This window comes from Hypomesus nipponensis, chromosome 1 (genome assembly GCF_054491055.1).
Source record: "Hypomesus nipponensis isolate SF chromosome 1, ASM5449105v1, whole genome shotgun sequence".
NCBI classification, from domain to species: domain Eukaryota; kingdom Metazoa; phylum Chordata; class Actinopteri; order Osmeriformes; family Osmeridae; genus Hypomesus; species Hypomesus nipponensis.
In genome coordinates this window covers 4,945,994-4,970,683 of record NC_140361.1, presented here as the reverse complement: position 1 = coordinate 4,970,683, position 24,690 = coordinate 4,945,994, and the positions used below count along the sequence as shown (strand labels likewise).

The 24,690-nt window shown below is 45.4% G+C and overlaps 1 protein-coding gene and 1 long non-coding RNA gene across 5 annotated transcripts; one reads left to right on the top strand and one right to left on the bottom strand.

The window, feature by feature from the left end:
• The first annotated feature begins 597 nt into the window (after positions 1 to 597).
• Positions 598 to 15,858, top strand: arhgef37 (Rho guanine nucleotide exchange factor (GEF) 37). 4 transcript variants are annotated; one of them, XM_084706524.1, is made up of 16 exons: positions 598 to 825; positions 990 to 1,051; positions 1,805 to 1,907; positions 2,304 to 2,720; positions 3,582 to 3,711; positions 3,914 to 4,061; positions 4,362 to 4,561; positions 4,724 to 4,854; positions 5,756 to 5,860; positions 6,253 to 6,366; positions 6,867 to 7,036; positions 7,354 to 7,501; positions 7,740 to 7,868; positions 8,839 to 9,034; positions 9,466 to 9,632; positions 11,262 to 15,858. In XM_084706524.1, exons 4-16 carry the CDS (start codon positions 2,313 to 2,315, stop codon positions 11,481 to 11,483), a joined length of 2,268 nt encoding a protein of 755 aa, XP_084562650.1. In that variant the 5' UTR covers positions 598 to 825; positions 990 to 1,051; positions 1,805 to 1,907; positions 2,304 to 2,312; the 3' UTR covers positions 11,484 to 15,858. The 4 variants fall into 4 exon arrangements, with proteins under 4 accessions (XP_084562650.1, XP_084562722.1, XP_084562642.1 ...); XM_084706596.1 differs by lacking the exons at positions 598 to 825; positions 990 to 1,051 and having other exon boundaries at positions 1,702 to 1,907; positions 2,304 to 2,445; positions 2,527 to 2,720; XM_084706516.1 differs by lacking the exons at positions 598 to 825; positions 990 to 1,051 and having other exon boundaries at positions 1,702 to 1,907.
• LOC146302149 (uncharacterized) lies at positions 8,451 to 14,775 on the bottom strand. The gene is made up of 2 exons (XR_014767108.1): positions 14,710 to 14,775; positions 8,451 to 9,084 (listed from the first exon to the last, which is right to left on the bottom strand). It is a non-coding gene; the product is annotated as an uncharacterized LOC146302149 (long non-coding RNA).
• Positions 15,859 to 24,690: the final 8,832 nt, after the last annotated feature.

Genomic DNA, 24,690 nt, shown 5'->3' with positions numbered 1-24,690 from the left:
GAAAAGGGATCAATCATAACCATATGTTTTTCAATAGCTCCATTGATGCCTTGTAGTGTCCCCTGGGACTGATTATAATACACAATGCAATTCCATTGATTATTATTTCCTTTAATACAAAAAAAAAACATGTCGCTTTTTAAATAAGTGCAGCAATCTGAAAACAATATGCCTTTGTTTTGGGATAAAGCTATGGATAGATATGATTAGGATAAGCTAGTTTTCGTTTTAGTGGCATGATGCAGGACAAATGACAGTGTGACTTTACAACAGACTGCTGAGAGAAAGACAGTTTGACCTTCGCTGAGACATACTACAGAATCATACTACATCATGAAAAAGCACAATTCCAAACAACGTTGTCTTTTAACGTTCATGTTATTGAAAAATTTCTCCTTTTGTGATAAAATTTGACTTTTGGGGAAAACAAATCCAACTTATTTTTTAAAATTAGTTCTAAAAGTAGCCTACTCTCTATTTAGTCTTTTATTATGAAAGACGCACAGAAACCGTAGACTCATAATAACCTGGACTACACGGAAGGTGTGTTTGTGATGACGTCACGCCAGTGGAGCCTTCTGCGGGCATGAGACAGGTGACGGGAATGTTCATTGGGAAGATTTGCAACATCAGTACGGTATTCCACTGTCTACCTGTTTGATAAATGCGTAGACCGCCACAGGTTGCTGTGTCGACGAGTACATGTTGATGGGTTTTATGTCGCGCGTTGCCTGCAAACACTACAGCTTGCCGTTGGATAAACTTGTGAGTGGGAGTGCATTATGGAAGCTTTGTTTCACATATAGTACATCATCTGGACCATTGGTACGTACTAGTAGGCTATAAAATCAAGTTTTTTTTTAATAGTCTGAGTCGCCTTCCACCGCGATGTAAGAACGGTTACGAAGGGGAATCTCGACAGCCGCCTTATTGTTGTCAGGGGGTAGTTATGTTGTTTCCAAGACATAATTACTTTGTTTATCGTCCAGTTCAATGATCAGGTAGCGGTTGCATTCCAGCAAGCTGGCATACTGGTAAAAGGACAGCATGGGTGAGATCATTTTGAACTCTTTTTCCATGTCTTCTTTTTTTTCCCTCCAAAGTAAATGACTGAATCTTCTGGCAGTGTTTCTTTTTCCATCTTGGTTAACTGATGACAGTTTGGCTACTGACATAGGCTACTGTATGGCATTGGCAACTTAATTCAACAAGTAGAGTAGACTATCTTTAAATTCAAAATGTTTAGAACTTAAAGTAAACGTAAAAGACTAAACGAAAAGCTTGAACATGCACCTCGTGTTTACAATGAGATAGAAAGGACTATCTTAGAGCTTTTGTTTCCGACATCAGCCGGTTCTCTATCGTCCCACTGGCTAGCTCAGTTGTAGATTGGGAAACCAGCCAATCACTACGCGCCTTAACGGTCGACATCCCCGGCTGGTGCAGTCACTCAGCTTATTCAGCAAGGGTTGTGTGTGTGTGTGTGTGTGTGTGTGTGTGTGTGTGTGTGTGTGTGTGTGTGTGTGTGTGTGTGTGTGTGTGTGTGTGTGTGTGTGTGTGCGTGTGTGTCAGCATATATCTCTCTGGCAAGCGGCACTGCAGCAATACAATTACCTCCCTCAAAACCCCTATCTCCTCCCACTTTTCCCCTAACAAACAAGTTGGCTAGCTAGCCCCACCACCTCCCTTCCCCCGCTCCTCACACCCCTCTGCCACATGCAGCCCGGCAGGAAGCTCTTGTGTCTGTGTGCGAATGAGTCAGTGGACAAAGTTAAAGCCGTCCTTCTATCTGTGTGTTTGCCAGGCTGCCGCTGGACTTGTCCGTAGCGCCAGCCACACAGCAAGGCAACTGGACAGGAGAGCAGAGCTAGCCCCCGAAGCAGGCTAAACCAATATTCCTCCTCAAGGTAATGACACGCTTTTAATAGAGGATTTTCTGTTCTCTCAATTCGTTCTGTGTTTACACTCCCATGGAAACTGACCACAGGAGGGATTGTTGTTGTTGTTTGTGGTTCTGTTCTGTTGCAACATCAGACAGCTAGTATGTTGACTGGGACTAAACTTAGTGAATTTACTCTTATGTACTGTAGAAAGAGCATGACTGGTACAGATTTGCTCTCAAGAGAGAGCTATTCAGAGGTTATTTAGAATGGGTGGGGCGCATAAATATTTCCATGGTAGTTACGCGAGCACAGGGTAGCACTGTTGGATACCATCATCAGCAGTCAAACACAAATCACATGACAAACCAACACAGAAAAAAAAAAATTGTAATTCAAGTGGCTGTTTTTTTTGTTGGACAGATACCCAGCATGGCAAACCCTGCTCCCCAGCTCCAACCTCCCCCCAAACCCCTCCCCCGAACCCGGACTTCCCTCCTCACCCCTGTAGCTGAGACCACCAAGGAGACCAGCAGGGACACGGAGGAAGAGAGAGAGGGATCAAGTGTGTGGAGAGAGACAGCAGGCGAGGAAAACAACAGGAGGGAAGGGAGAATCACTGAGTCAGAGGTGTCTGTGTTTCTAGAGGAGCCGGCTGGCTCATCAGAACGAGAAGAGTCTTTAAGTGAGGAGGCCGAAGCCAAGGAGATGGCAGCCAGAGAGAGGGAACTGCAGAGACAGCTCCTGGCCATACAAGAGCTGGTTCACACTGAGAGGAACTACCTGAGGCTGCTGCAAGTCTGCACGGTGACCATCCGCGCCAACCTTCACAAAATACAGGTAAACACGGTGGAACTGAGGCGGGCTGTGCCAACTGGCTCACGCTTAAGTATGGGGTTAGTTCACTGCCACAGTCTGCAGAGGTCAGGTCGAGGGAGCAGACAACCACCTGAGCATGCAGAGGCATGGAGGACTGAGAGTATGAAACATGTTCTCCTGAGGATAATTGCCCAACGTAGCCCAATAAGTGCTCCAAGTACTTTACCTGCCTTCGCACAAATTGTGGCATTGAATTGATGTCATACATAAGGCAATCAGCTGGTCTACACAGAGAAGTACTATCTTACTGCAACCGAGCACTGTCATTATAACTACCTATGGCATTGTTTGCTGACTGTAAAGGTAAAGCTAAAGTAATTCTGTTGCCATGGGACAACCAAAGTGATTTTCAGGCTAGATCACTGTGCCTCGTTCCTAGTTCACTGTGAGTAAATCGTTTCTTTTACACAAGCCTGAGGAAAAAGTTTAAGTAAACATCTTGCCTGAATTTATAATCCTACATTTCCATGAGGATAAAGTGGGATTCTACTCTGGTTTTAACTGACGTTTGTAAACGTATAAAACAGTTGATTACACGGTGAGGCCTACTTATGCAGTAGTCAGAGTGGTAATGAAAGGCTCAGTGTAATTGTATGGAGAGGGAGGGTGGGCGGAAGAGAGAATGGAGCGATCTAGAGGGTGGTGGGTGAGGGAGAGTAAGGAGAGGGGGCACTCGAGCGAGAGGCAAATGGAGATGAGTTCGAAGACAAAGAAGGAATCAAGAATCAAGTAGAGAGAGAGGTGTGTTCTTTGGATGTCTAGTGTCTTTGTGTAGAAGTGATTTACTGCCAAATCACGATCCCTCCCCCCCACTCGTCCTAGCCTCCCCTGGCCCACCTGGACAGCATGTTCCTGTATATAGAGGACGTGATGAAAGTCTCCAGTCGCCTCCTCAGCCTGTTGGACCAGCACCAAGGGCAGCTTGGAGAGCCCTTCTACCTGAAAACACTCTGTAAGGGATATCACAGTACCAGGGATAGTCTGTTTACAAAACAGATTCCGCCCGATTAAGTGAAACTGAGGTTAAGACCATAACATTCCCTGTTTCCAATTGTTATTGTCCAATCTGTCATGACATGAAGTACATTTATAGGTGTTCTTATTCCCGTTGACGTGCAATACGCCCTCATCTTCGTTCTCCTCGTCTCTCTCAGGTGACGCGTTCCTCAGCCTTTCCACCGAGATAGAGGCAGCTTACAAGGAGTACCTGGCTAACTACAGCAACGTGACCACGCTGGAAAACTCCTACAAGCAGAAGGAAGTCCTCTGGAACGAGGTCGTCAGGGTCATTAAGTCCTCTGCGTATGTTCTCGTCTCTGTACTAATTCAATCACTTCTTGACCTTGAAACTGCGAGTGTTACGTATGTATCTTGATATGTAGGGTAACTGTTTGACAAAACTGGGTTTTGATTCACAATTCCAGCGCGTGCTGTAGATGATCCAAGCAGAGGTTCATGGCAAGGGCACTACACTTGCAACGACATGCTTCCATGCCTCTAAGACGTGCACTAGTGTTTGCAGAACAATACCGAATGTGTTCCAAGCCTTTTGGCACGTTCCACACCTTTCGAAAAGAATTTCCTCTGTTGTCATCTTGCCAGGCCGGAGGTCAACGCCACGTCGCTAAGTTTCTTCTTGGTGATGCCAGTCCAGCGTATTGCCCGCTACCCCCTCCTGCTCCAGACCATCAAGAAGCACACCGAGCCAGGCCACTTCGCCTACGACCTGCTGGAGAACACCGCCCACACCGCCATAGCACTCAACTGCAAAATCAATGAGTACAAACGCTTCAGAGAAGTTGGTGAGGGCACATTTCTCCAATAACATTTTATACTTTTTCCATTGATGTAGCGTTGAACTGTAGTGCTAAACGTCACCTTATTCCCAGGGGAATTGATTTTTACTACGACAATCCCACGCTGTTGCTCTGTATTGAATGTGTTTGTCTGTGTCACCACTTAAGCGGACAAATACAAGAAGACGGAGACCTTGACTATCAAGGACAAGATTGTTCGTCTGAACAGCCACAGCATAGCTAAGAAGACTGCCCGGCTTAGCCAGTTCATAAAACACGAGACTGGGATAGCTGCAAAGGTAAAGGTTACTGCACTGTTGGTACAGTACTGTAGTTAGTTTGCCCTTGCACAGATTACTTAACTTTGTGCACTACACACCTTGCTATAGTACATGCTGGTTGATCATTAAACAGACAGGTGGTGAGCAGGAGTATCACATGACCTGTGTTTACTGCTGGTTGGCTCTACCCCAGCCTAGTCCCTATCTGTAGATGGAGTATCATGGAGTCAGGTGTCTGAGCGGTTAGAGCATTGGGCTGGTAATCTGAAGGTTGTCAGTTCGATTCCCGGCCGGTGCTCATGACGTTGTACCCTTGGGCAAGGCACTACACCTTACTTGCCTCGGGGAGAATGTCCCTGTACTTACTGTAAGTTGTACTTACTGTAAGTCGTGTCTGCTAAATGACGTAAATGTAAAATGTTCTTAGTGTTCATACTACTCAGCTTGAAAATATTACGTGACATCATACCTCACTGTAGAAACTGCATTCCTGTGGTACTGGTTTAGTGTCTTTCAAGAAACTATGACCTACATTTCTGACGTTTGAAGAAGCGAGTGTTTTCTAAAAACCTTTGCCTCAAATGGTCAAATATTTGCTATTCCACTCACCATAACAATACCTTTTTCATTACAACATTTTAATTCAAATTCAGTGCAAAATATAGCAAAATTATTTAATGATTGAAAACACATCATGCTCGACGAAGTTATGGATCATGTAAAAAAGTATCTTTTGTATTTAGGTCAGTACGAGGAAACCAACAAGGCAGTCTAATATAGTGCAAAAATAGATAATTTAAAATCCACATATTTAGCTATATCATCTATAGGATATTAGAGTGTAGCTTTGCAATAATTCGACCAGTCTGATGTAGAGGGCAAGTTCTTGAAAGTGACTGTAACCTGCTCTGTTCTACAGCTGGTGGACGAGGAGTTTGATGCGCTGGAAGGATTCTTCTATATGCTGGAGAGTGGCATCACTGATCTCTACGACAACGTGGAGAACTTTGTCCACAATTTACAGGTGAGCTGTTGTTAGCATGCAAACTTGTGTCATAAAACTGTTAGCATGCAAAGTCAGCTTCAACTCCATGTGCAGTTGGTTTACCATCAATGTGTATGTTCTGAAAAATGTCTAATGACACTTGTGAAACAGTCAGTACTTGTGACATGATCTAAACCAGGTGTCAGCCATAGCAGTGACCATATTCCTAATTATATGTAAGATAAAGCTAATGCTGAAATTTAAGATTGTGAAAATATCTGATGTAGCCCTCTTCAGTGTTACAGTATTCCTTTCCTGCTGTCTATAAATATTGTTTTAAGCCATACATTTCTGAGCATGTGAACTTATTTTTAACTTATTTTCTTCCTGTTTTCAAAATAGTTCTCATGTCAACTGTTATACATTTCTAGAGGTTTCTTGCTTGTAGACCAGAGGAGTTTGACTTGGACCTGGACGGAGAGAAGTCTGCTATTTCCTACAAAGAAATCACTACTGCATTGAGACAATGGATACTTCCGACATTTGTGAGTTAACCGGAAGCTTTCTATTGTACTTCCGTTATAGTGGGGATCGGATGGCTGAGCGGTTAGGGAGTTGGGCTATTAATCAGAAGGTTGTGTCCTTGGGCAATGTCCCTGTACATACTGTAAGTCGCTCTGGATAAGAGCGTCGGCTAAATGTAAATGTATAGTTCAATGCAGATCCTAGATCAATGCAGATCCTTGCTTCTGTCCCCTGTCATCTCACCACATCCCTCCTGTCCCCTGTCATCTCACCACATCCCTCCTGTCCCCTGTCATCCTGTCCCCTGTCATCTCACCACATCCCTCCTGTCCCCTGTCATCTCACCACAAATCTCCTGTCCCCTGTCATCTCACCACATCCCTCCTGTCCCCTGTCATCTCACCACATCCCTCCTGTCCCCTGTCATCTCACCACATCCCTCCTGTCCCCTGTCATCTCACCGCATCCCTCCTGTCCCCTGTCATCTCACCACATCCCTCCTGTCCCCTGCCTCCCCCAGGAGCACAGGATGAGGAGCCTCATAGTCAAGCCCCTGTGTGCCCTGCGAGACCTGCTTGTTGGGCCCAGGAACTTGATAAGGAAACGCCTGGACAAGCTGCTTGACTACGAGCTGCTGGAGGCTAAAGACAGCCTCAGCTATGAGGAACAGGCTGTGGCCAATACATACAGGTAGATTCAGTTTTGACTACGAATCCTTATTTATTTCTGTAAAGAACCAAGTAATAATATCACTTGGATGCCTAAAGGCCTCATTACAGCTGTGCAGCAGCAGTTTCATTGTTTTATGTTCTTCTGTTTTGTATTACGTAAGAATCTTTTATTGGTTCTGTTCTGTAATATGCAAAAACAAAAGCACAAATGACGAACGGTCAAGCAGGCAGGAGAAGCATTGTAAGACTCAGGAGTACCCTTGCGGTGGCTGGCAGCGGCTCCTGTACAGTAGCGCCCCTCTGTCCGGAGAGCTGACGTGATATGACCTCCCTCAGGACCCTCAACACGCTGCTCCTTAACGAGCTGCCTGTGTTCAACGGACTGGCCCTGCAGCTGCTCTGGGGCATGCTGGAGACCTTCAGCTGCCTGCACAGAGACCTGGCCTCAGACATGAAACAGCTCTTCCAAGGCTTTGCCCAGCAGGTACACAGTAATGCTACTACTAGCACTTCCTGCTGCCACGGTGCACTTAGACCTGGCTTTTGACTTTGAGAAGTTCTTCCTGGACTCATTCAATGTTGAATCTCATGTTACTGTTGTTCAGGAAGTTAGACTGAGTAGGCCATTTGCCTACATGGATGTATGTATTCCTTTCAGATGACAATATACCTTTTAACAGTTTGGTCTCTTTCTCTAAATATATTTCTCTCTCTCAATCCAGCTCCCTCACAGTGCTCTGGATCATGGTGCATTCTGGGAGTGGGCGGATGCAGAGGTCTTACAGGGAGTGTTGAGGCTGGAGAGTCTGAGTAGGAATGTGCAGGACCAGCTCAATGCTCCCACTGTCCAGGTTCGTCCTGACAGAAGCCTGTCTGTGAACTTGTTGTTGTTTAGTGGTTTGCTTGTTGCTGGAGAAGACTCTGGGAAGATTTGGGAATGTGTGTCTCTGTCTCTCTCTGTCTGTGTTCTGTGAATATGTTGACAGACCGGAACAAGTTGTCTCACAGTAGAGCGCTGGGGAATGTCATCCCAATGTCGTGCATCATGCACTCTGAATTATTGTTATACGTGGATTTAACTGCATTTCGTTTGTTCAGTCGGCATATTTTTGTTGTCATAGCACAATGCTCTGTGTCATGTCAAAATACCTGAACCGGTCTCTCTTGTCTGACGACGTGGAGTGCTTTACTGTAATGGTGTGATTCAGCACATTCCTCAACTGGTCCTTCTGCATATCTAAAACATTCTTGTGTGCATATTTAAGAACCTGAAAGGCCATGCCCACATAACTCCCAGAATTTTCTGGCAGCTTAGATAAACCAAATTAGATTAAATAGATTCCATCAAAACAGACATAGCTGGCAACATTTTTATGTTTAATATATATGTGTTTTGGATCATACATGAGATTTCATTAGAAAATGTTATCTAGTTAGTCACACCTGGAACTTTATTTTATTGTGAAATATAAGTATAGTAACATATCTTCATATATACAGTCATCCATATATCTTTCCCATAGCCGGGGGTCAGTATCAGTTTGTACATATGATTAGTAGGGGTGGGGGAAAAAATCAATTCACATTTGAATCGCGATTCAGGCTTTTATTTTTTTAGATTGTTCAACTTTTTTTAAATTAAATATCGTGAATCGTTTTTTTTTATCAATTTATGACCGCAAAAATCGATTTGAATCGTGAGGTACCAAAAGATTCCCACCCCTCATGACTAGTATTCATAAGATTCTAAAAGGTACATCATGATGCATTTAGCGGCGGTGTGTGGACACATCCTAACGAGGAGGCTTCCTGTGCTCGCAGCCTCTCAGCCCGCCGTCCCAGCAACGGCTCAAGCTCCTCACGGAGAAGCACGGCCCTGGGAAGATCTACCAGGTGAGCAGCCTGGTGGTGGGCTCCAGGGACCTGGATCTGAGCCTGGGCCGGGGGGAGCTGGTGGCCATCCTCAGCGAGATGGACACCAGGGGAGACCGCCGTCGCTGGCTAGTCGACGCCGGAGGTAAAGCCTGATCGCTTAAACTTCCCGCATGGGGATATCCCTTGGTAGTTCTGCAAGTGGACAACTTGGAAATTTGACAATTTACAAAGGAACTGTTTGTGTGATATTGTGCATGCACATTTATCTTTTTTTAGTTTAATTATCAGGAATGTGTGTGTCTGTGGCTCAATTATCTTGACAACATGGCTCTGTATGAAATTGGCATGTTGCTAGGGACCCATGGAAACACAGTGTCATGTCAAGTTGTTTGGATGAGCGATTCAGGACAAATAAAGACAAACATCTGCACCTCCAATGGGCACTGCACTAATTATAACAAACAGACGCCAACACACAACGATTAACCCTTGAGGGGTGTGGCATCTTAACAACCCTCTGCTGCTCCTGGTCAAGCCTGGTTTCCTAAGGGCCAGATCTCTCCCTGTGTCCAGGTCCCAGAGGGTATGTTCCTGCGTCCAAGCTGCTCCTCTACCACCAGGTCTGCCTCGACCCTCCCACCTCTCCCCACCTCCCCCTGCCCACCAACCAGGGCAAGGTCCGCAGACACTCGTACGCTCCAGATGCCAGGCCAATGGCAGGCAACCTGCATTACTTCCAGGTAAGTGACATTTTGTTTTCGCCTGTTACACGTCATTTTGCGTGCTAGGCATAATGGTATCAGTTTACTGTGCGCGGTGCCAAACTATCCATGCTAGGCAGTCAAGGGAGAGGTGCTATTAATCGGACAATTTTTGCCTGAAATCCCACTGTGAATTAAAAAATATATATTTGAAAGAGGATGCCTTCAAATATCTCTGATAATCCTCAGAATATTGCTAAGAGTAACATAGTAGTAGGAAGAGATCAATGCTGAAAGGGTCATTTAGCGTTTTTAGACAAACACGGTTTGTCACCACAGCATTTCCCTCTGAGATGTCTGGATTTTCCTCCGTGTGACCGGATGACAGATGATCATACAGTCGGCCAGTTCTGTTCTCCGACGTGTCCCATGTGCCCCCTGGAGGCTGTGTGGTGACTGGTCACATTCTGCTCCCCTCAGACACGGTGGGGGGGGACACACACTCATTTCCCTGTGTTCGATTTTTGCCTCTGTCACAGGAAGGTATGCACGGTGCAATCATTTTGAACAATAAAATAGAACTAGATCATTTCCTACATTGACATATCTTCTCTTTGGGCGCAGGTCCAGATAGGTCTGCAGGGCTGTTGTCAGGTGGCTGGTAAAGTGTTTAATGAAACAGGAATATGGCACTGAATTTTCACTGAAATTAATGATGTTGAATAATGAAGACTGTGCGGGCTTCCACTTGACTGGACACTGTCTCTGTGATTAATATCACACGGATGATGGATTGATAGGGTGTCCTCCCACGCTACGCACATAAATCATCAACTCTGTCGCTTGTTTGTGCGTTTGTGACGGGGAGGTTTTTATGAAACAAGACCAAATTAGCATTCACAAACTCGTATTTCTTACCCTACCTTGTCTGGTGCTCCTCAGACGCCAGTATTATTTAAAGTAGTTCCATGTGTTACCAGATGAACCTCGTAAATGTCTCGGGCTGATGTGTGTGTGTGTGTGTGTGTGTAATATATGTCTGTCTTGCTTGTGAAAATGAATGATGCTCAGCTTGACCTTTGCAAAGCATTCATCATTCTCTCCCATCCAGCCTCCTCAAACCATGCTTGACGTTATCACTTATCATGAGTGGGTGACTGCCAATCTGGCCAAGGCTTTCAAACGCATCCTTCCATTCCCTTCAAACACTAAACTAACATCGTCAAATTGGTCAAAGCAAGCTAGTTAGATTGGTTTTCTTTTCGCCAATCAAGTCATGTCCGATCTGGAATTGTGATGCGTCTTAATTACAGTTGTGCAAACAACCCTTGTGTTAGATCAGATTTACCTGGAGCTGATGAATATAGAATGGCCCTTTTGTAGCCGAGATACACTGTAGCTCAATCATTCCTGGAAAACACATTTTTATCTACGTGTATTAGCCCATATCATCTTTGGCCACAAGGAGGTGCCATAAAACATCTCAGATCCCATATGATGCCAAGATCAAATATTGAGGTACTATGATACTACTACAGTAGATGAGAAACCATCAAGATAAAGAAATCCAGTAGCAGTGTGGTATCCTCCGCTCTACTTCTACATAGCATGTGAGTGTCGACAGGAGATCCTTGACCTGGTTTCCATGACACCGCTCCGTCATTCCAGGTGTTTGCGGCCTACGACTTCACAGCGAGGACCAATCACGAGGTGTCCCTCGCGGCCGGGGAGCCAATCAGAGTGTTGGAGCCGCAGGACAAGAGAGGGAACCCCGAGTGGAGCCTGGTGGAGGCCAGGGGCAAGCGAGGCTACGTACCCTCCAACTTCCTCGCTTTCCTGCCCTCCCCGGCGGCGACATCATCAGCCTGCGCCAACGCCCCCTATCGCTAAGGTTGTGCTGGTGAAGCCCTTGGTGGGAGCTCACTGCACTTCACCTCAACCCCACCAGCACATCCTCCACGAAGGATCACTCGGTGGATTGCCGGCTTGTGTACGTGTGTGTGTGTGCGCGCAGTCAGTGGATGGTCGACGTGGAGCGAAGGGGTGTGCGTGTGTGTGTGAGCCTGGGCGTTTGTCGGTGTGAAGCGCTGCGTCTGCCTGCTGCTTGGTCACGCTCAGCCTTGCCCTGTGGCAGGCTCGGCCCTGCATCCCAGAGAGACTGCGGAGACTGCGAGGCCTCTGTCTGACGGAGGACTGCTGCCGAGGGGCGTCGGAGGAGACGCGGACTGTCGGATGACCACGTTCTCCTGCTCACCCTCATCAGTCTGTCTGTCTGCATGTCTGTGCCCCCCTTTATCTGTTGATCTGGAAATGTGTTGAAGTGGTCAACAGATCATTTCATATGTGTTTATGAGAAACCCAGACTTCCTCTCAGTGATGTTGCAGGTCTGCTGCAGGTCGATGCAGGTACAGAAAAGCATGTACACACCGTTATAGCATCTTGAACCTCAGCCAATGTAGCGGTAGCAAATATGCTGTCATACTTTGGCATGACAGAAACCTGCTCTCAAGAGCTCTTTAAATATAGCTGTTTGTTCCAAGAAATGCTCTGCGTGCGCTGTGCGGTTACCAAACCAGTTACATCACTAGCTTATAGAGCAGCCTAGCACTGCTGTACTGCAGTCAGCAGCATCTGATTGGTCCAGAAGTCAGTGTGTGGGAATAAGAGGACTCGACGTTCTGATCCGTCCCCCTCGGCTGTATCCGGGCTGTGCGGCGGCAGGATAAGGCTGTCATGTCTAAGATGGCCACTAGAGGGCCGACGCCAGCTCACTGCCTCACCACAGCGCCTGCATTACCTGAGCCAGTATTGATGCTTATCTAAGAATCTTGCACAACCTCAAATGTTGCCTCACGCAAGAGCTGTTTCGTGTTGCCTACTTGTGTTTCTTTGGATGAAGATCGTGATCTTAATGAGAATGTGTCACATTGTGCAATTGTCTTGAAGGTGTTTTGATGATGACTCTTTGTATTTATTGATTTTTTTTTTTGTATGTTTCTCTGTCTAACCCAGGGCTGTTTGGTATGTTTCTCTGTCTAACCCAGGGCTGTTTTACATGTCCATCCGAGTGATGGGAGTTACATGAAGGTGAAATGACTCATACTTTGCCGGAGATAAATATAGGAAGTAAACCGGCAGTGCGTTCCGCAGTTTTGTTAATGCTGATATGTGCAGAACTAACTGTTCCCTTCCGTCATGTTGAAGTACAAGGCTAAAACCTGTACATCTATTTTTGGTGTATTTTGGAGAAAGGGCAGCCTGTGTCGATGGCGTATTGGAGGCGGTTCTGAAGCAGAGCTTTCAGTGACGGAGCCCTACGAGGAGGGGTAATGAAGTGAGAGCAATGGCCGGATGCTTTTAGGGTTGCACTTATCACGACAGTGCTGTCGGTGTGTCGGAATACCCTGCACTACTAACACAGTGTGGAAGCCAAGGTTTGGATGTGCGCTCGCGGTGTGCGTCAGGGCTCGTCACTGCCGTTAACGTGGACTCGCCTGTCAGCACAGATTGAATTCCAAGGCCCCCCCCCTGCAGCGATCTATACCCTCAGCATGACAAAGACCCACGGATCTAAAAATACTTTTCCCTCTACCCACCGGTCTAAAAATAGCCCACTGTTGTTGGTTGGTCGGATCTCCATCCCACTCACCAGTCTCCCCCTGCTGGCCACGGTGTGAAGTTATGATCATTTTCCAATACTATAAACTTCCTCTGTAAGGCAGTTAATCCTCTTGCTCTTGTTCTCCGAGAGCGTTACCAGGAGAGACACAGGATCGATAGCGGTGTTCTTGCTCGATGGTCTGAGCAAGTGTTGCCAAGTAAGATACGTAGCCTGCTGTAGAACTGTTCGGGTGTTGGAAACGCAGTTTCTGTCTGGCCCCCTAGGGCCAGAAGAGTCCAGACCAGCTACACACACACACACACACGATCACAGACACACACGATCATGTGTGTCAGGCCAGACTGCAAATTTATGGCCGTGTGTGAATTCATAGTTTGTTTTTCAGCAGCGGGCTGCCAAGGCGGAAGAGGGCCACATCTGCATCTTTAGAGCTGGAAGACATTTTCTTTTTCTTTTTTTTTCTTCCTGGAAGTATTCCCCCCCCCACCCCCACCCCATTTCACACACACTCGCCCTCTCTCCCTGCCTCTCTGCTTGCCCTTGAAGCAGTCTTGTATTTGCATGCCTAGGTCTTAACGTAAGAACTGCTTGTGCGTTCAAAGGAGGACAGACCTTTCAAAGCCGCGCCACGGAAATAACCCTGGTCTTTGGAGGGGTCTAAGCCCGGGCTGTATTTGGGAACAGTTTGACCCATGTTATGGTGCTTCTATAGGAGTCATCAGCTGATCTCTGCACACAACCCCATTTGAGTTTTAACAATGGCTCATCCAGACCAGCATTGCAGAGGGCTGTCCTGGTTCATTACCGGAGCTTAAGATAGTGCTAAGCTCAGCGACAGCTACAGGCTGGGCACCACGTGATCTTCTGCCCCCAGATAGCCTCTCAGCCCTGCAGCATTCTCCACTGGCTCCCCCTGGAGACGCAGACAGGCTCCAGCCACAAACACTTGATGCCATGTGTGTGTGTGTGTGTGTGTGTGTGTGTGTGTGTGTGTGTGTTACCACTTGCGTTGGAAATAGATTGTGTGAGTGTGTGAAATCTCAACCTGTATAGATTCTGGGGGTCCATTGGGGGTTTGAGTTATTGTATGCTGTATAATTTTCCAGCCAATTATCTGTGCTGTTCTACTCCCGCTCAGTGATTGCTTCTAGATAAAGATGACTCTGATCAGACTCTGATCAGCTCACCCTTCAAATTCAATCATTTATTTTCCCCCACACACTGCATTGAATTTACAGTGAAAGTCGGTTAACCTCTGATGATTTCCATAATGCTTAGCAGGTTGTTGACCATGGCAGATAAAGAACTAGATTGTTCTCTGGAGAAGTGTGTGTGTGTGTGTCGAGGGCAGGACACGTCTCTAAATTGAAACTCAGTTGGGTGACTGTCCTGTATCGCTGTTTATCCCTGAGTCAGTTTTCAAATGAAAAAGACACTGCTGCCCCCACCATTCCCTGTTAGAAGAAATGTCAATAAATTAATTCTCCACTTACCGCCTTCCGCGATGTCTCTTCAGAACTCTACACTGTCCCTAAAAGGTAGCACTGGGATGCCAATCGTGTTTTGTGTGTTTGGGGGCAGGCTGCAGGCTGCCAAGGGCTGGCAGTATGTCACAAGCTAGCCAGCCATGTGACTGAGGCCAGGCGCGGGGTGTAGGGTGACAGCTCAAGGTCTACTGTGTGTTTCACAGTCAACACCTCTTCCTGCCATGCGCCAGGAAGAGGTGTTGCCATGGACGTTACGTACTGCCTGTAAGCCCCCCCCCCCCCCCCCCCCTCACACTAGTGTGCCCTTTAACTCACGTGCTTGTTGCAGTGTCCCCCTTCACCTACAAACACACACACTACTGGCCCCTTCTCTTCCTCCCTGAATTCATCTTGTGAACAGGGACTTCCCGATACAAGGCTTCCAGACTGAATCTGCTGTACTTAGGGGGCCACACATAGGCTAGCATGGGCGTGAAGGAGAACCAGGTTATGAGACCGAGGTGAGTAGGGTTGTCTGTGTCATAGACTCTTTGAAAGCTCCATGCATTTCTACCCACCTGGGTGGCCTACAGACAATATTGCGATTTGTCCTGTCCCTGCTCCTGCTACATTTACATTTAGTCAATTAGCAGACGCTCTTATCCAGAGCGACTTACAGTAAGTACAGGGACATTCCCCCCGAGGCAAGTAGGGTGAAGTACCCTGCCCAAGGACACAGTCATTTTGCACGGCCGGGAATCGATCTGGCAACCTTCAGAATACCAACCAACCTATTCCCTCACCGCTCAACCACCTGACTCCCTTCTACCTCAAAATAATCTTTAGAATACTTTATATGACACTCCACATTTCAAACTGAAATCAAAGCATTGGGCACACTTTACAGCTGATGTATATCAGCAGGTGTCAGGTTGAGGTTTGGAGGGATGGTTTAAAGGCATTAGGTTTTCAGGAGCTCACTCCTGTGTGACTCTTCAAACTGTCAAACCTCGTGTGTTACTGCTGTCTGTCGGAGAGAACTATCTAGAACACGGAGAGCAAAAGAAGCGACAAATGAAGTGCTTTGCCATTCAAACAGGAACTAGCGGTGTTTTAATCTGTAATACATTTTGTCTTTGCCAATAAACTAATGTAATATTACCGTGTGAAAAGCAATGTTTGTGTCCTGTCATCTGTGTTTATGATGGAGCCAGAGAAACAGCATCACTTACACCCCCACAAAAGGACCTGAACATGTTTTCTTTTTTAAGATTGTCCAGGAGAATGGTGGATGTAAGTATATGCATGACAATCAGCAACAAACATGCTTTACTGCATGTGGCCATATCACTCTATCCTATATATGCCACTGTGTGTTTTCTTCCATGTTTTATGTGATGGAAAACAGGCAGCAGTTTGCTGCTCAGTAGGCTGAAGGAGATAAATCACAAATCCACTGAGGGAAAGACATGTCTAGTGTGACAAGCAGAATCCCCACACACGCTGACCTGTTAGTGTCTGAGGAGCAGATTAACCCTAGCAAGGTGATCTAACGGCAAGCGTATGCATGTTGTCTGACCAAAGCATTCATACACCGCAGCCTCACACTGTCCACAAACACTGCACAGGTTAGATACTTTGTATTTAGGAAATGTTCTTGATTACTTCACCCCGATTCACCGGTTGTTTAAAGCCGTAATTTTCCCAACCTCTGCCCCGACAGCAGTAAAAGCGAGTAAGTGGTGATTCGTCTTCCGCCAAGACACTGTTATTGCCATTCAATAAAAATTCTGTCAATATAGTGTTGACATGCAGGTCTGCTCCACACTCACTGTTACAGTACAAAGCGCTTACCCCCAAAGAGAGTCACAACACTGGTGTGTGGAAAACATGGAAGCGCATTTCTTCCCATGGTATGTAAACACTGCAGCCCACAGTGGCATTCACATGGATAGACAGTCACTGTTTGTATTTCTCTTAATTCGAGAAAGGTCATTTTAAATGTTAATGCCTACACAATTTTTTCTTTATTTAATTTTATTTGAAACAGTATGTTTGGGGTGGTGTTTCCTGAACAATTCAGATGAAAGATTTGTTTGTTTTTTACGTTGCCAAATTAATGTTATTTTCAGATACATTGAAAGGTTTGGGTAACCAAGTTGTCTCTTTGGAGGTCATGGTGCTCCCTTCACTTTCATAAGCTGAAGATTGTTATTGCTGGAGGGTTGTGGCAGCCTCATGGGAACATCCATTTCTGAAACAGCCACACATTTTAACATCCGAGTGTGAGGAAAATGGCACACTACCTAACCTCTACACCATCTAGGGAATGTGTGTGTTTGAGATAGAGAGGGAGGTAGGGTTGAGGCATGGGGTTTGCAAAGGGGAACGTGTTCTTCTAACAGACCACCTTCCCTGCTCCCCGGCCTCCTGGGGAGATGTGTTTTGTTCTATCTCCTTGGCTCTGTTTCTCATCCCCTCTCTAAATCCCTCTCTCTCCCCCCATAGCAGCAGTAACAGCTGCCCTGCCTGACTCCCGGCCTGTATTCCAAGGTTGCCAAGCAGTTCAAGGCTACGGTAGATAATAGCGCTGACCCACGCTGAATGCTGCAGTAATAAAAACGACGTGTGGGAGACTACTGGGGACCCAAAAAATCAGACACCCTACAGGGTCGGGCCTGCAGAGGTCACGACACAGATGGGGGTCAAACCTTGTAGGATGTCGTCAGGGTCAAACCCTAGTCCTGTAGGACCTATTTTGACGGTACTGCCAGCCCCCTGTTGTCCCTTGTCATCACTGAAGTGACTCTGGCAGCTCCCTAAAGTCTTATTTAACGACTTGCAGAATGATATAGTCATAAACACTCGTTTCACTTGCCACATAATCCCTGAGCCAGATGAAGGGATTTTAGGCCCTAATCCTTCTATTTAGAGGTATTTTGTGAGGCGGGATCTCTGGGTGCAGGTGGTCTGTTCTCACACACATTCACACGTTCTCATGTACTGGACAAACCCAAACACTTCTACTGCATGCTATGTTTTAGGTATAAACCTTAATAACTGGTGTAAACCTTGTTGACAGTATTAACAATCAACATACATAGACCCAGTGAGGCATTTATGCAGACCGGAAAGTATGAGTTTTAATCCTACTTTTGAAAAGACCTTTCACCATGTAAGGGTATCGTTCTGTGCAGGGCTCTAAGTTGTAAAACCACTAACATTCAATAGTGCTGCGTCTTAACAAATCACCTCCATTATGGAAACCACAACTGTAATTATAACTCCTTCAGAAAAGTGAGAATCTTTGAAGCAGCTCCATGTTGAAGTGACATTCTTCTACAATTATTGTATTTTGAGAATCTCGACTGAGGAATTATTTGGCTCCCATAAAGTCCAAATATATTCCTGTGTAACCAAATGTTTCCTTGCTTGGCCACAGAGATGTCCTAACCTCAATGATGACAGTAGATTTGTTAACTGTATGAAGACACATGTTTCTCTCCAGACCACCGAGAGGCCTGCACTATCTCCTACACGTCCACATAATACTGATGTAATATCAATTGAAGTCAAACTATTTCCACCCATGTAGGAAGACAACTTTTTTAGACACATTTAGGATGACCATTCTTCAATCAAGGATACTGTTGAAAGATCTACAAAATTCTAATCAGTCACTCAAATTGTTCCTCTTTTATTTGTTAAAAGATTTAATGCCATTTTAAAATGTTGTATTTGACAAAGTGAGACAGAAATTTAAAGCATTTATAGATAAGATTATCAAATAAATTATAATTTGAGGTAATATGAGGTAGTTCTGGTTGTTTGTTTGTTTGTTTGCCCCCAATTCTTCTCTGAACTTCCGTGCTTTCCTCGAGCTTGAGTTTGATAGACAGTGGTGTCACCAAATGAGCCAAGGAGGAAGGCCCGCCTCACCAAAGCCGATTGGCTGGAACAGGATTGCTGGATAACAATTGGCTGGAAAGTAGCGGGCCGCTCCAAAAATTAGAAATTCACATTCCACTGGCACTGAGCTGTTGCTTAACAACTCTCAGAGGGCCTCATTAACTTACAAGACATGTTTACAAAAAAGGCCCACCTTAAAGTGAGATGTACAGACCCAGGATAATCGTGTACGTCATTTTATTTGCCCACAAATATAAATAAACTGTTTAAAATGGGTTATCTGACTAGACACCAGTATATGTTACAGTAGATGACCTACATACTATCAGTAATTAGTTATGGTCACTCTTTCCTTTACGCTGGGCATCCCAGAGGACAGAGGGCAGAGCCATATGTGTCACTGACAGATTGATAGGATTGGTTGTTTTATGCAATCAATGTATTGACATATAGCCAGTGGTACTGTATATAGGGTTTTCCCATCTGTGTTCAGGAAAGAATGACCATAACTAATTATTAACGGTATGTAAACTCATGACCTCCTGTTTAAACAACACAAGGTTCAGGCTTTCAAACTCCATTGATCATTGGCTGTATGAGGTAGTTCTGGTTGTTTGTTTGTTTGTTTGTTTGTTTGTTAAGGAATTCAATTGCTAAACCGAAAAGCCTAGATAATGTGTGTGCCATGTATTGACTTCCACAGAGTGAAATAATAAAGGTTGACCTATTTTTTCTGCTGTGTCTTGTCCTCATAATATACGAGTCCTGTGTTTCTGTGTGTGTGTGTGTGTGTGTGTGTGTGTGTGTGTGTGCAATCCGATGAAAGAGGGAAGGGAAGCGCTCTTCATCTTCAAATGGTAATCCGAAGAGACAGAGGTGACTGCCCCCAGGATCTGAATAATGGATGTTCTCGCACAACCATGGGTCTCCCTCTCTCGGTCCGAGTGAGGGGACAACACGATCAAGCGTCAGGTGCGGGAAAGGACGTCGCGTACAGTGCTTGTCTGCTGTCTTACACTACAGTTATTACAAAATCTTCCAGCTTGTGTTGAGCTTTAATCTGGTACACAGATGTTTATCTCTCCTGCTGGTAGCAGAATAATCCCACACAGTGTTAAGTGAACAGTGTCAGTCAGAGTATCATGGTATCACACATGTGCTGTGTTTACCCACCAGTGGTGACTAAAAGTCATTTAGAACTACCACATCTTTGTGAGAAGGTAGCTCTGTCTGGGACTGTGTGCCCATTGCCCAAATGTTGTCTTCATAGCATCGAGTTCAGATATTTGGGTTGGTGGGCTGTAAAGTGAAGTCACATATTAGTCATCATGGTTACATTGCTCTTTCTATGATTTGAGACCTTTAAGTGGCATTTTTATATAGCTTTGTGTCATCAAGTTATCTCTGCGTGGTCACAGTTAGACCTCTTTATAAATCCATGGCAGGAGCCAAATTCCTTGGAAATTTTTAAGCTGCAGGTTAATGTGTAAACTTTTGTCTCTATAGTTTTCTCCAAGTGTCTGTTTGGAAGTGAACTTTATGAATACCCTTTACACTTTGTGTCAGTCAGTACTGCAGCTGTTCATTAGCTTACAACTGCACTTTAGCTATAAGTAATCTGACACATGCGCCAGCTGACTATATAATTGTTTACCAGATGAAAGCAGTAGCATGTAAAATGTTGAGATAAACTATGTCTCCTTCAAAGACCAAAGATTAATTATTAGCCTCACATTGATTAATTAATAGCTTGACATTATGGTTATATATTAGGTTTTTAGTGTGATACCCCTGGATGGCTTGATGTTAAATCAAACCATGCTATTCCAAAAATACTGAAATAATTAGAAAGCATTGGATTACCCTTACCATGACAGTTTGAAAGAAAGAATTCATAGTGGGTTTACTTTCAAAAGGCTTTACTAGTTGAAGTTTTGCGCATTCTTTTGACTGGGGTGGACTTCCTAGTTTAAGTGCTGAGCTGACTATCCACTGATAAATTATGAATTTGATAGCTCTTATGAGAAAAGAATATTGTGGAGCTTTGCAGCGACATAGAGGAGCCCTGGGAACCGACTGCCTCAGTGGGCAGATGCGTTTTACTGCAGTTTAAAAAGGGGCTGTTTGGTCTCTCGGCACCAACATAGTCACCCACATTTAGTCTGGTAGCTCTTCGGTTTTTTTCATGGTTGTGACTCAGAGCTCTGATACTCTGACGCCCACTACAAGCTCCCAAAGTAGTGAGAGGAGATGGCAAGGCTAGAAGTCAGGAAACACAGAGACAACGAAAACGAGCAAAAATGTGATTTCATAAGACGTGTGTGTTGGGGGAGGGGAGAAGGTTTAGGAATGACAGCAATGGGCAAAAGGCTTCCTGTATATCTCGTTCCTGTCTGAATTGTGGACACAGGCAGTTCAGAGGCAACCTGGAAAATGAAAGGGGACTGCAAAGTGTCTTTTATATCTGTGTGTGCATACATGTGACAAATGTCACCACTCCTCAACAGTGATACGCGGTACTGATCTGTCCTGGCCTCCTCTGTACAGTTGGGCCCGACGCAACTGTAAATATCTAAACAACCTGGCTGAGGACTGCTGTCCTTTAGATCATAAACACTTGGAATGCTGTCTTTGCACTTTTTATGATTAACACTATTGATCGGTCAACGCTGTCGCCCGGAAGTCTAAAGTGGACCCATATGACTGACAGGAGCAGGCATCAGAGCCATTAAGGTTCCAGGGTCAAAAGGCAAAGGTTGCTGAGGTTGGGCAATGTATGTCACTGTTGGCGGTGCCTTTAGTATTGTAAATGGATGTAGGGGAAGGATACACTGCACCCAACTATGATTTAGTGTCTGTGAAGGTGTGTGTGTGTGCGTGAATGTGTGTGTGTGTTTGTTTGTGTGCGTGCTAGTCTCCAGGCTCCCTCTTGGTGGAAGACCACTGCACCATGGTTCACTGCACATCCTTTTATCGGCTCATCTTGATTTATCACAAGAACTATACCACACCTGACCCCATGGACACCGACTACAAAACATCCACTAACATCACAAAATCTGTATATTTATTGGAGTTCACTTAAAATATATGTTTCCCTCAAGTGTGTGTCTAAGCATGCATACTGAACTGAGTTGTGTCTTTCACTGGACTAATATACCAGAGAGCACAGGCCTGATAAATAATTTAGAGACCAAAATCTATTATTATCTCTAACCTTGTACTGACTGCTGGTCTCTCCCTCTCTCTCTCTCTCTCTCTCTCTCTCTCTCTCTCTCTCTCTCTCTCTCTCTCTCTCTCTCTCTCTCTCTCTCTCTCTCTCTCTCTCTCTCTCTCTCTCACTCTCTCTCTCTCTCTCTCTCTCTCTCTCTCTCTCTCTCTCTCTCTCTCTCTCTGTTACTGCCACTCCTTACAATCTATCTTTTTTGTGGCAAAAGATTTATATATTTGCATGTCAGGCCAGACCAGGAATGATGCTGATGGAACATGGGTATGGAGGTTCACCTTTAGACACAGTAACTCCACCATTCGATAGAAAACAATCATAACAACTCGTGCAACATGACTATTTGCAGATCCCTGTTTACATGACGACAGTGTGTGCTATGGTTCTTCTGTTAGTGTGTGTGCCTGCATGCCCCTTTTATAACACGGTTGGTTGGTGTGTTTAATAAAAGCAAGCAGTCAGGCCTTGTGACATGCTCACCACACTGTTTAAACTTTAAACAAATACCGAGCGCTCGCATGAGGAGGACACTGGTGTGGCATGTACTAAACACAACCCTCAGCTGAGAACATAGCTGTTGGGTTAACATGCTCTCTCTGCTCCCTGTATGGGTAGACGTCACTGGAATAGTATTGTACACTGACTGTAAAAGGGACCCTATTGACTGCAACAATACACTGCAAAAATGTCAGACTTGCTGTGTGTGTGTGTGTGTGTGTGTGTGTGTGTGTGTGTGTGATGGGGTACAGGCAGGTTGCTCAATAGATAGGTTCCATCGCAGAGAGGCTTTGCAAAGGTAAACAGGAGACCTGCTTTTCTCACACTGGGAAACCTGAACCATTGCCTGGAAATCAGTCAATCATATGCAAGGAGAGCCGAACCCCTTGCCTGGAAATCAGCTCTCATGTATATTCAGATGGATGGCTAGGCAGGTAAGCCCCTCGTCAGAGCCAAGCCCCCCCCCCCCCCCCCCCCCCCCCCCCCACTAGCATCCAACGACCACCTGACATATCTCAACCTCACCCACACTCAATAACCTTTGTGTATTGAAAGACTTGATGTCCAGTGGTTCCATACTTAAAGGTATGAAAGATAAGGTTTTAGCGGTAAAAGAAAAGAAAAGAAAAAAAGAAAAGGGTTGTCCCCTATCAACATGTTGTGTAAGCTAATGAGGCTCTCTGACAGTTGCTGAGCAACGAAGACAGCTCAGTGACAGTGGGATGTCAATGTATCATTTTGGAGAGGCCCGCTATTTTCCAGCCAGTTACGTTCCAGCAATCCTGTTCCAGCCAATCGCCATCGTGAGAGGTGGGCCTTCTTCCTTGGCTTATTTTGTGAAACCACTGTCTATCAAACAAAAAGATGAAAGTGCATAAGTGCATGTGATTCTCACCTGATTATGACACTTGGTTTAATAGTACTCAATTATGACACTTGGTTTAATAGTACTCAATAAAACGTTTTCTTTAAAACTACTTAATACTTTGACATACTATTTACTTTTAGTATTTTACAAACTCAGATGTTTTTAAGTAAGCCCAACAACAAACTTTTTTGAGTGCAGGTTTCAATCCCGTCTGTAAGGGTTAAAATTGCGTATAGGTCTTTTGTTTTTCTCCAAATCACCTTCATGTGTGTATGTTAAACAAGCAAACACGGAGTTGACCTTTACACATCGTTATCAAAACAAGTAGAGGGGGCCGTGAGTGTTGCCAGGGGCTGTGGGCGTGGCTCACTTCGTTCACTCAGGACGAACAAGCAGAACCCCCCCTGTCTTGTTTTGAATTCCTTCGACCCAACTGTCCAAATATGAAGGAGGGGCTTAGAACAACGGAAAAGTACTGACTCCTCCGTCACATAGTATAGAATTCCGACAGGCTCATCTCAAGGAAACATACAGCCAAGTTGTGTGTGTGTGTGTGTGTCAACCATAAATACATTTCCCTGTTCCACATTTGTTCTAAAATGTTCCCACCACCTAACCACCTCTACTGTAGCAGGTAACACAATGTCACGGGTGACTCCTGACAGAGGCTCACTCGAGGCATGTTGATCTCATTACCCAGTCCCATCAGATAGCTTGCATCTCCCTCGTGTCTCTACGTTCCTGGTGCTGCCATAGCTCAGCTCCCATGGGGCACATATTGATCTTGGAGGGGGGGCTTTGCTGTTGGAATAGGGTAAGTGGCCTTGGAATGGCATTACCATGCAATTAGAGGAGAGCTTATCACCATCACCAGAATACCCTCTTTCCCAGATGCACACACACACACACCCACGCACACACATTCACAATAGGATATTATTATCATATTCGCTACCCTGGCACTAGGAGGAAGTAGGGGTTGGAGGGGGTATGGTATTTCCCCAATCAGATAGGAAGACCCTCAGGCTTCTACACCCACACTTGCACGTGCGCACACGCACACTAAAAATAGGTCCTCACACGTGCCACCTTGCACAACGCCACAATAGATCATCTTAAATGGAAAGAGAGAGAGACAGACACACAGAACGAGACAGACAGAAAGAAATAAAGAAAACGAGGATGAAAGAACAAACTAAATCACGTCAGCATGAGAGGAAGTGAGGTTTCTCCCTCCGTGTTGCCTTCACTCAATCCCCTTTCAGCATGCTGCGCGCTACTCTAGAATGTAAATTGCCTCTAGAGGTCAACCCCCCCCCCCCTCAGCTGATACAGCGACGCCCCGGTAATGTTGGCCCGTTCATTGGGAACTGACCTTGGACCAGTGGCACTTGTCCTTGAGACACATGGGAGCAGTGAGCCTTGTGCTGCGCTGTTCTGCATGTAATGTATGAGTGTGTTTCTCCGCACACATGCACAGGGCTTGGCCAGGGCCACCAACAGCTGA

Excerpts from the sequence above, each read along its gene's own strand:
- arhgef37 (XM_084706524.1), top strand. The coding sequence starts at position 2,313 with ATGGCAAACCCTGCTCCCCAGCTCCAACCTCCCCCCAAACCCCTCCCC. Across the intron at positions 3,712-3,913 it reads CTTCTACCTGAAAACACTCT|GTGACGCGTTCCTCAGCCTT; the intron begins GTAAGGGATATC and ends CGTCTCTCTCAG. Across the intron at positions 5,861-6,252 it reads ACTTTGTCCACAATTTACAG|AGGTTTCTTGCTTGTAGACC; the intron begins GTGAGCTGTTGT and ends ATACATTTCTAG.